The following is a 12123-nucleotide window of genomic DNA, read 5'->3' on the forward strand; positions in this document are numbered from 1 at the left end:
GGTTTTTGGGTAAAGGGGTATTTTAAGGTTCAGGGCTAGGTTTGGGTTTTTGGGTAAAGGGGTATTTTTAGGGTTCAGGGGTAGGTTTGGGTTTTTGGGTAAAGGGGTATTTTTAGGGTTCAGGGGTAGGTTTGGGTTTTTGGGTAAAAGGGTATTTTAGGGTTCAGGGGTAGGTTTGGGTTTTTGGGTAAAGGGGTATTTTTAGGGTTCTGGGGTAGGTTTGGGTTTTTGGGTAAAGGGGTATTTTTAGGGTTCAGGGCTAGGTTTGGGTTTTTGGGTAAAGGGGTATTTTTAGGGTTCAGGGCTAGGTTTTGGTTTTAAATTTTTTTAAATAAAATTAAATTCAAATTAAATAAAATTAAATTATATTAAATTTAATAACTTACATTTTTAAAAATATTATATACTTACCTATACTTACGTTGTAATGGTATGCGTTGTAAAGGTATTTGCGTTGTAAAAAAATGCGTTGTAATGGATCCTGTGTTGTAAAAATTGTGTTGTAAAGGTATGCGTGCTAATAGTATGCGTGGTAACGTCATACATCCGTCTGTCCCTGTATCTAGCTGTCTCTGCCTCTATCCGTCTGGTCTGTCTCGGTCTCTATCTCTGCCTGTCTGTGTCTGTCCCTGTCTTTCTATCTGTCTCTGTCCAAACAGGAAGCTTCCCAAAATGCCCTTTTAAAAAGTCAGCTGAAAGCGCTTACAGCTGACTTTTAAAGGGCCTTTTGGGAAGCTTTCCGAACGTGCCCTGACATCACAGAGGCCGGAAGTAAATACACGAGATGGCCACAGGAGCATACATAGTGAATACCTATTCACGACTATGCTCCTGTGGCCATCTTCTGTGTTTACTGCCGGCCGTGGAAACTGCAAGGCAAGGTCCGCCAATGAAGGCCTGCTGGGCCGCTGGCGGCCCGTACTAGGAGTACCACAGGTTCAGAATGTCAGACTCACGGGTGAGGGTCTGTGTCATTCAAGGTTGTTAACTCGGCATGCCCCGAGTGTAGCGTGTGCGTCCCCGTGCACAGACTCGTACTAGTCCACAATGGAAATTAATACCAGCGAGACGCGCAATGAACATGTGGGAGATGTGTCACCCTCACGCCCACCTGTGTTATGCGTTAAATGCGTGTCATTCTGAGGAAGCAAACACTTCAGAAAATGTGAGCCATCAGTTAGATTGTGTCCTGCTGGTCTGGGGAGGAAGCCAGCAGCGCTGTCCAACAGCTCTCCCGCAGACGTGCAAATTAATCATACCACAGTGGGTGTATCGCAGTATAAACTCTCAATAATTGCTTGCGAAGTGCCACGGTGCAGTAGCTGAGCAGGTTGAGCGCCAGCTGCTGAGATAACTCAGGCTCTAAATCTCTTACATGGACTACCGCAGTTCATAAAATTATTATCTTTAATTTAATTGTAACAAATACTGAAACACCGATCATCACACTGTTGTGTCTATCTTCTCTATCCCTGTTCAGTGCTTTGGGATGATAGCTAGTGACGGAAAGAGTACTGTAAAAGAAAACACATTAAAAAACAATACATTTCGGTAATATCACTGCAAGCCCAATATAAATGGTATGTTATTTAAATCCATTTCACTGGATCTGCACCGCAGCATTGCCTGACAAGTAACATATGAAGGACTGTGCTGTGCCTGGCTCCAATAGAATGTCATGCAGTGGGCTTTGAATACATTAAGCCACGTTCCCCTCACACCCAAGTAAAAATTGTTTATCACTTTGCAACTTTCCCTCACACCATTCCATCAGAAAAAAGCAGACTCTTCGGTCTTGCCTCCTAGACAGTGCATGTGCTGCCTGTTATGAGACGTACTGTGGGCCTACCAAGAACATGCAGGGGCTTGGAGTCCACCTGTTGCTTACCATTGGTTAGCTTTACTGTCACTCATTTGCCGGCTTCTTTTTGTGTCCCAGTTTGTCAATTTTGTCTTTGTCCCTCCCGTGCAGCCTAGACTCTTTTCCAACTCTTTTGATTGGATGGTTTCCAAGCATCCACCGCTTGCTTTTAATGTAATACTTTTTTCTTTTAGGGTCAGCACTTAATGGCAGTGGATGTGTTTTTCAGCGGTTTCCCTCAGAACTCAGTGTTGCTCTCAGGCTCCATGTGCTTCTGTCCATCAACCACCTCCAACCCCATGTTGCGTTCAACCTCATGTACCTCCCCCATGCTTTCTCGTCCATGTGCATCTCTCCTGCCCACTTCAAGTTGCACTCTTTCACCTGTTTGTTCCTCCTCTGTGCGCCACTTTGCTTTTTGGGTCATCTGCTTCCCCTCACCCACCCCTGGGTTTCTTTTGCCCTTGTTGGTTCAACCCACCCATGTTGCTCTGCTCCATCTGCTTAAAAAAGCTTAGCCTTTTTTTGTTTCATTTTAGTCACTGATCCAACTCAGATCAGTAACTACAAAATACAATTCTCACATCATTTGAAGGCATGTTGTGCGTGATGCACATGCCGTCAAAATGATGACTGGTGTGCCATGTCAAATGAATGAATGAATAGAGGTCTTGTAATGCGCTGACTTAGCCCAAAGGGCATCAAGGCGCAGGAGACAGACCGACAAAGAGTCTCAGAAATAGACAAACAGTCTCAGAAAGGCAGAAAAAGATAAAATCAGTAGGCCTGGGAAAAGAGCCAGGTCTTTAAAAGTTTGCGGAAAATCCCCAGTGAGGGTTGCCTGGATAGTTCAGGGGGGAGAGAATTCCAAAGTTTGGGGGCCAAGGTGGAAAAGGCTCTTCTCCCCTCCCCCCCTCCCCCCCCCACTTTTAAATCTGGGGACAGAGAGCAGATTTCTAGAGGCCGAGCGGAGAGTTCTACTAGGAATGTAGGGGCTAACAAGGGACCTAATTCCTTCAGAACCGGATCCAAATACTGCCCTATGGGCCATGCAAATAAGCTTGAAAGAGATCCTGGCCTGTATTGGTAGCCAGTGAAGATATTTCCCGGCCGGAGTTGCAGATGCAAGCCTAGGAAGGTTCAAGACCATCCTGGCTGCGGCGTTTTGAACTATCTGGAGGCGATGGAGAGACTTCTTATTAATGCCACCATAGAGCGCATTACAGTAGTCAAGCCTGGAGGAGACTAGGGCAACTGTTGACTGTTTGCGGGCATCAGGCGACAGATATGGGGCAATCTTTTTCAGCATCCGGATGATGGCACAGCAGGTGGACACTGTTCTGTTAACCTGAAGGTCAAAAGAGAGGGCCGGATATATAAGTACGCCCAAATTCCTGGCCGAGAGGGTCAGGTGGGGACAATCCCCCAAAGTGGAGGGCCACCAATCCCCAGACCACATATCTCGACTTCCTCCAAAAATCAAGACCTCTGTCTTTTCTCCATTTAGTTTTAGATAGTTCCTTACCATCCATTGCGAGACTGCCTCCATGCAAGCTCGAACTTGACGGCAGAATCTTTTGCTGACTGTGTAGTGGAAACAATGATCTGGGTATCGTCAGCATATGACAATACCTGGTAGCCAAAAGATCGTACCACTTTGGCAAGTGGGGTTACATAGATGTTAAATAAAAGCGGGCTCAGGGCAGAGCCCTGCGGAACCCCACATTGCACAGACTGAGAGGGGGACATAAAGTTACCCAACTTTACTTTCTTCTGTCTCTGATTGAGGAAGGAGGATAGAAGATTTAGGGCTTTTTTTCAGTTCTTTAGTCATGCTGCACACAGCTGAAAATCATTGACAAAGCTGATAGGTCCCAAAAGTGAGACCTATTGGCGTTGCCAATGCTTATTTTGTTTAATCTGGCCTAGAATACTCCTTCTGCAGTGCTCTCCCTATGTATTCACGTTCCCTTTATTTTGTTCCACACATGGGGAAAGGAGGTAGATGGGTTGGATGCTTTAAGCCAAACAGAAGGCTTGCAGTGAGTAAAAAAAAAAAAAATCAGCAGGCATGCACTTCTGTTCACAAATCAAATAACTAAGATGGTAGCCATGCAGTTTCCTTTTACAAACTGCATTCCTGATGCGTTTCACTCCAGTAGTGCCTTTCACCATAGTCTAACTCTCCCCTCCATTTCCAGTGCGCATTACCACAACAAAGCAGAGTATCACTGCACCGCTCTCTATTTTCATTGGATGTGAAACAGTGGCGTAGCAGGAACGCCAGCAGCTCCCACCGTGTGGGGGGACCCTGTCCTCTACGGGGCCCCACCCATCACTGTGCATGGGTGACAGACCCCTGGCCTGCGAGCTTCTGACTGGTTCTGGAGCATGGGGGCCCCCTACATGTACTTTGCAGGGGGGCCTCCTCAAGTTTTGTTACGCCACTGGGTGACAGTTAAGCAACACAGAGGGTAGGGTTGTGAAGGAGAAGCAACGGGCAAGACAGCAATGTGGAACAGGCAGGGGAGAAGCATATGGGCGAGAAAGCAACAGGTGAAAGTGCAAAAGGAGCATCGCCATAGAGGGTTCAGGGAGAAACACATAAGCAACAGACAGTAACATGGAGTGCAGGGTGAGAGAAGTACTCGAGGGAGACACGTGGATTAGATGAGCTACATTTGAGAGCTCCCAGTCAGTGGCTCAGTGTATGGTGGAATGTGCCCTAAATAAAGAACCGCACAGGTCCGAAATGCATTGGGGTTTATGACTTGAGGACACATTTATACAACAATTGAGTTTTTATTGATATAATGGATGTATAAAGTTGAGAATATATGATCATGAGAGAAACTCTAATGATTTATAATCAACAGAAGGAAAATAAATATCAAATAATCTAAAAAAAAAAAAAACTACGGCTCACATTGGATACACTCTTGATTATTTGGTTCAAAGTGCCCTTCCGAGGCATTAATAGCCTGTGCACTTGAAGACAGCACTTGAGGAAGTACAGTGATTATGCATAGACGGCTAGAAAACACATGGGCTCCAACTGAGTGCTTAACCCAAAAGAAAAAAAATAGTCCTTAAAAAGCAAGGCGTGGGAGCATTGAAGCCAACCAATGGGAGGAACAAACACAAGACAGGCACGACAGAACACCAAAAAGAAGGCCAATGAGACAGGAAAGCACACCAGTGGTAAACAATGGGTGGGGCTCCAGGCCCCTGTAAGTTCTTGGTAAGGGTACAATATGTCTCGCAAAAGACAATGCATGCGCAGTCTAGTGGGCTCAACCTAAAAACTGCCCTATGCTTTTGGCGAAGGGAGTCACTGCAGAATATGCATAGGAATGTAAACATATGATTTATTATGAGACCTGTATGTTGTTTTCCTAGTTATGGCAAACTTACTGGCTTATCACCCGCATGATGAAACACGTGTTGGCAGGGTAGAAGTACATTTTAAAGGAATAAAGCTTGGAATTAAAGGCTGCAATGATGAATCTCTGACCTATTCGCCATTTATGAGACAAGGATTTTGGTGCGCAAGCACTCGTATACATTATGATGTATTAGTTTGTCACATAGAGATTTATTTAGTGTATGAAGCGATAAGAGGGGAGGATGGATACACATTTGTGTGCTCTATATAGACCCTTTGCCATATTTCCCACAGAAAGTACCAGTGGCACAGTTTTCTACCAACATCTTTATTGTTGTACACAAATAAAAAAAAATCATTGTGTTACAATCAACAATCAGAAGTCTGCCACAAGCGTTACAATCAACAGTGGCGCTGTCCTTGTTGGCAACTTGTGCACTTTCTTGGACAGATAAGCACACGGCTTAAACCAAAACTGGTTTTAAGCATAAATCATAGAACAGCACTCTCCCATTCCTTCCTCTGTATGCATCCCCTCTCAAACCAGATTTAGAAATCTAAAGGCCAAGTTGGTAAAACAGTCACATGATTAATAAAACTGGTGTGAAAGATATAAAATAGATGGAACCATGGGAATAATACTTTGGAATATACAAAAAAAGCTTTAGAACGAATAGAATATATGATTGCTCTTTAGTAAGTGCTTCTTTCTTTGTACATGCACTGGTCTTGCATGTTCGTCCATCTTTTGTCCACATCCTCCTACACCGTTGCATGTACTCAACAATTCAAATTAGTATAGGACAACAATTGACCTTCCATCTAGGAGTTCTTCTGTAAAACCTTAGTCGTAACCTGCACAGAAAATAAGACAGAATTACTCCAATCCTAACTTTAAACTGAACCTTTGAAAGACATCATCAAATTGTAAATACATGTCTCCATAACATACAAAAAGTAAAAGGTAGACAAAGTACTGTTTTGAAACTATCAGACTGAGCTGCAGACTCAAGCAATAGCACCATTGTGTCAATTATCGGGTTGAGTCCTTTTCGTCCCAACGCCTGCTTGATTTTCTCAAAAATTGGGTGGGTATGAAATTACAACATCGTTGTGCTAAACTATAGTTTAAAATAATGCTAACTACTTCAATAGGCATTTGATATATGTTGTAAGCCCCATTGCTAAGCATGCTGGAGTCTTCGAAGGGGCCAAGGTACACTGAGCCAATTCACAAGTGGGCTTCCATAACCTCATAAGCTACTTCATCCAGCAAACTGACTGCCGGATGCAGAGCAGCACTAATCTCAATTTGGAAGGTCAACGCACTACAGGATTTCTTAGTGGCTCTTCTAAATGGGACCTTGCTGAGTAGCTAATAGTAAAACCACCTTTGAGTAACACATTCTGGATGCTACCACTCTCCTCATTGCAGGGACTCTTTGACTGTATAATGCTTCAACAATGAGGCATGCAAATAAAGGAATAATCTTTGAATGTCTGCCCACTGCAACAAATTCCGTCCGTATTGTAAAAGGTTCATTGTGACCCTACTATAATACTAATTGGTTACCTCTATAGGACACATGACTTAAGGGCCATTTACATTCAGGAAAACAAAACAGAATGGTGGAATGCTTGAATTGTTAATTTCAGCCACAGGTAATTATCTTTGGACACATTTCAGTAGATCATTTTCTGCCCAAAGGCGCAACCAGCCATATGCAATTCAGCCTGGGATCTAATCCAATTGCAGAGAAGGGACAGATTTAAAACAGGCAGCAAATCTATCCTTCTTAAATCTAATCTCCCAAACAAATGCACACTCACCCCACTAATCAACGCTCTCCATGGACCAACCTCTACATTAGCTGTTAAGAATAATCACAAGCACTTTGATAGGCTATGTAATTGTTACATGGGTTGCATCACATGCTCAGTTTTGTACTGTTACTTTCCTCTTGGGGGAGCGGAACGTTTGATCCGAACATATACTGCTGCAATGTGACCATCAAGGAAACAGTCAATAAAAAATGTTTAAAAAACAGACCGATCACAAGCATGCTCTTAAAACCAAAGCCTTCCTACCAACTTTAGTAACTCTATGAAGCTTGGCCAAACAAATCATCAGCTGGTACAAAAATTCACAAACTCACACCTCCAGACTTCCAGAAGCTCATTATGGAATCCATTTTCATGGAGCCCGCAAGCTAAAGGTATTCTTTTCACCACTCTGCTCAGCACCATTCCAGCAATCCTGGAATCCTGAATCATTGTAGAGGACAGACTTTTAATCCTCTTTCACATACCTTTCGCTTGCACTGTGTCCCAGGTAGCCAGGAAGAGTTTTGTAGCTTTCTTTATTTGCCTCTGGTTCAAGATATTAAATATGTACAAAAGTCCAATAGTATGATAATCCTTAGAATCCAGTCCTTACTCAAGCCCCACCAGGAGCAGACTGCCTGCTGCTCAGCCCATCTCCAACTGTCACCACTCATCCACACAGGCACCCAAGCATTCCACGCATCACAGTCACACCAACATTCCAATGCCAACTCTCACACTGGCTGAGCAGCAGGGAGACAGCTAGGCTGGGTATCATGCATTAACACTAAGAGGATACAACAGACTTCTCTTCACCACTCTGCTCAGCACCATTCCAGCAACCCTGGAATCCTCAATCATTGTAGAGGAGAGACATTTAATCCTCTTTCACATACTTTTCGCCCCTAATGTGTCCCTTCTACCACATCCCACTTGTCCACCAGCAGTCCACCTTTGTAGACCATATGCATCCACAAACTCCATAGGGTTCAGATCCAGCTCTATCCAGAGACTGCACCAACCTCCACTTTCTCAACGTCTTCAAATGCATTACATTCCCCCCACCAAAAATACCTCAAGCTGGAAAACTAGCTAAAAACATAATGCATGCCCCAATGATAGAAAAAGAATTTACTACCTGAACACCTCCAAAAATACAATATGCTTAAGTTATTGATGGTTTCTAAGGGGAACCTAACTTGTACCACTTCAGCTGAACTACAACCATCCTAACATTGCTCTGGCCAAAACTTAATAAATGCGCCCGTCACCACCATACTATTCAAAATCTTTCTAATTCTCAGTTGAAGGCAGTACACAATATCACACCACCTCTTCCCGAAGGTATTGTAGCGCTTTAAATGAGCACCAGTTGCATTACACACAGACCCATTCATATGTTTTTTTTAGGCAATGGGAGATTTAGCGATTTTCCTAGAATCACATATGATTCGTGAGCCTTCCGCCAGACCTGCACCTGGTTCCATAGCTTCAAATTTGGCCGCTCTGGCCGTTAAGCATTATCCTGCTGGAAAGTTCTCAACACTGGACTCTTCCTATGAGCTGCTTTGTGAACATGCAACATTACTAGAAACCTACGTGTCCACCCTCACAGATTTGTGGCCAGTTGACTTCTAAGCACTTTTATATATAAAAGAACAATAGGACAGCAGCTTTGTTGCAAAACAAAAAAAAACACTAAAAGCAGTAATCATCCAAAACTTCTGATATGCCAGTTTTGTATTTTACATACTGTTTAAAGTGAGTTTCATCTAATGTTGATAACGGTTATTTCCAAGGATTCTTTCTACATCTGAGAAAGTTATAGTCAGTTACATAAGAGCTCTAAAACGCTTCTAGATTTGGGACACAAGGCAGGAAGGACTAGCAACTTTAGCCAATGACGATGGTAAAATAAAAAAAGTATGGTATAAAGCTGTGACACAAAGGGAATATGCTGATATACTTACGGTTTTTACTTCTGTGTAAGCCTCCAGGCCATACTGTCCAAGCTCGCGTCCAGTTCCTGAAGCCTTATATCCACCAAAGGGGACTTGAGCACCAAAGACATCATAACAGTTAATCCTGCAAAACAGATTTTTAAAAATGTTCATGTGAAACTGGATAAGAGGATTATAATAGTCCAGTAGTGCTATGCCTGTATGCTCATCCAGCCGCATACTAAAGATGTTGGCTACATGACGACTGCCAGGGAACAGTGCGCCAAAACGCAGTGCTGCATGGTCTGGATGGAAAGGCCATAGTCACCAGGTAGTGCCTCCAGTGCAGACTGATCACCACACCAGTGTAGTTCTAAGAGTTATATGGCAAATATAGCATCCCCCTTCTTCCCTTCCACCCTCTAAAGACACATCTTTATAGGTGGTAAAAGACACCCAACACCTCAGAGTAGGCTGGCTGGTCGTGCTTCCTTCTGGCCCTCCTCGGTATTCTGCGGAGGTGGCTAAGCAAGGGAGGGAAGCCAGCCCACAGCGTAGCTAGGTAGCACTGGAGGCAGCTAGGTAGGTTTCCTTGCCACTGTGAATAGTCTGCTCACTTTTCCAGATGTTGGGGGATGGGGGGGGGGGGGCAGATCTAGAAGGGCCCCTCCTCCATGTCCCTCAAATATGCCCTACCAGATTCCATTAGACAAGAAGAGCTGGCTAAGCCCAAAATAATCAAAAATACCTCACCCTATTGTAGCTGAAGACCCTGACCTGGCCAGGTTGCGGTCCCCTTGCCAAAAAAGCAAATGTTTCTCTGGACAAGCTAAACAAGATTCTAGAAGCCACTGCAGCCACTAGGGGGGCACTCGAAACTAAAGTGGACTCAGTGGCTGTGGACTTGGGGATCCTCAGGGAAGACCAATGTGGGCTAACTGAAAGACTGACTGAAACAGACTCTCCTGAAAGTACTGCAGCCCAAGATGAATGGCCTACAGAAACTGGTTCACACTTCCCCCCCACTGCTTTTGGGAGGCGATTTAACAGTGTCTTGAATGACGAACAGAGCTACTCCAATTCATCATTCCCACACATCAACTTGTATGTCAGCGATGACGCTAGAAGATGGTCTGGTTTGTTGGTCACTGCTGGATTCCTGGTGCTGCGGAAACCGTACAGCAAGAAATTATTCTTTTATTTGCTTGCCAACGACCAACATGAGAGTAGGCTGTGTATGTGCTACATGTTTGCAGACATCGGTGAGTCACACCAGACACCGAGGCAGGATTATTTCCGATCACAACCCCCTGCTGCTGGGTATCAGATTAGAAAAGTTTTATAAATACTTTATTTATTTCAGTTTCTTAACTGACATATGGGTACAATCTCTCCACTTGAAAACAAGGCATATGTATAATCACGAAATGACAGTTAACCTTCGGAAACGGCTTATGTCAGCCTGCATCAGTACATATCACGCTATTTAACATATAAGATTTCTTTAAATTTGGAGCTAAGTGTCCATAGTCCTTTGTGCAAGTCTAGTTGTGATATCTTGCATCAGTGTATATACATTATCATTGAACCGATAGTACAAAGCATACATATATATGTGCATTAGGTCTGAATCAACGGTAGCAGAATGTATCTTCAGCTTGTTTGTCGTTTCGCCTCTCTGGTAGAGTTAATACATAAGGCATAACAATCGATTTCTATGTCACATTATCATTGCCGTCCAGCTCTCCACTGTTTTGAGCTAATAAGTACACCTGTAATGGGCCCCATATATCCCTAGGTCTACTCTGAATAGGCTGTGTTTCAGCATAGATAGTAATTTGGTCTTGGCAATGAATAATATCATTCAACCAGTCCTTAAATTTTGGTGCTCTCCCTCTCCCCCATCGGCATGCAACCCTACATTTCACACGCAGTAGAGCAATATCAAGAAATGTTCTGGTGGGCTTGGGTGTCTGCAATTTGTAACCCAGGAGCATAATGAGTGGGTCCCGATCAATCTCACCCTCCAGCATGACCTGCAATGCTGAATGCACCGAGTCCAATATTCATCTACCCCTGGACATTCCCACGCCAAGTGGATAAACCCCGATCCCTCTGCATGACATCTTTCACATCTATCATTGTCGGTCAGTTTGAATCGCAATTTTTTAGCAGGTGTGTAATAGAACCTCTGTAGAAATTTAAAATGGATAATTTTGAGCCTACAGCTAGACGAGATGTTGGCAGTGATACTACTTGTAAAAAGAACAGGAGTATAACCCATAAACCAGTTGGGATAGGGGTGCTAAATATAAAGGTAAAACAGTATCCCAGGAGGTATAAATTTCAAGACAATTTACACAGTATGCAAAAAGCATTACATGACATATTGAAAGGAGACATCTACTCAAATAATTTTTGAAAAGGTTACTTTTCGTTTGTTTTATATTAAGGCATCAATTTTTAAGAGACAAAAAGTTATCTGCAGCACATATATCAAACTTCAGGGTGACGACCCTAAAATAAACTTGGTGCACGGTATGTACAAGTGATAGTGGCGACTCAAGTGAAAGCGTGTGCAGCGGCAGACGGCGCAAAGTGAGCAAGGTGCAATATATACAAAGAGTGGCTCAACAGTGACATAAAATCAGTGACAATTTAGAATGCAGTCTGTAATTGCAACAACAATTGGGGTCACAATAGTATGCGCCTGAAATTTGCGCTGGAGGGTCGACGACGTTTCGGTCCTTAGTCAGTGTGGACCATCTTCAGGACAGGGTTGTCTCGATTGGGAGTGCTGCACGTGGGGGATCACGGCCAAGAGTGAACAAAACCGGAACGTTGTGTCTGGTCGCCCAGGGACTGAATCCTATATCCGATGGGATAGATGTATCAGGACGTTGAGTAGTGGTACAATCACCGGAGTAAAATAGTTGCCCTCCGCTTTCGTCAAGGCGGTCGGAAAGCTGCGAGTACTTCGTGCCCGGGGACCTTTTATTTAACAGGTTCTCCCCGAGCAGATCATCAGGGAAGCGGCAGTTAAGGCGAATCCCTCTTCGTGTCCAATCGCCTGTGTCTAAAGGGAAGCGCTAGACCCATTCAATGAGGTCTGC

The 12123-nt window shown here is 43.9% G+C and overlaps 1 protein-coding gene across 1 annotated transcript in view; it reads right to left on the minus strand.

Moving 5' to 3' along the window:
• Nucleotides 1–5558: 5558 nt before the first annotated feature.
• ALDH2 (aldehyde dehydrogenase 2 family member) overlaps nucleotides 5559–12123 on the minus strand; it is a 246488-nt gene continuing 239923 nt past the window's right edge. The window contains exons 12-13 of the mRNA XM_078667437.1: nucleotides 9041–9155; nucleotides 5559–6101 (exon numbers count right to left, since the gene is read on the minus strand). Coding sequence (XP_078523563.1) covers nucleotides 6069–6101; nucleotides 9041–9155 — 148 coding nt within the window. The 3' untranslated portion in view covers nucleotides 5559–6068. The remainder of the gene's footprint in view (nucleotides 6102–9040; nucleotides 9156–12123) is intronic.

The sequence above is a fragment of the Lissotriton helveticus genome, chromosome 11 (assembly GCF_964261635.1).
Source record: "Lissotriton helveticus chromosome 11, aLisHel1.1, whole genome shotgun sequence".
In the NCBI taxonomy this organism is placed as follows: Eukaryota; Metazoa; Chordata; class Amphibia; order Caudata; family Salamandridae; genus Lissotriton; species Lissotriton helveticus.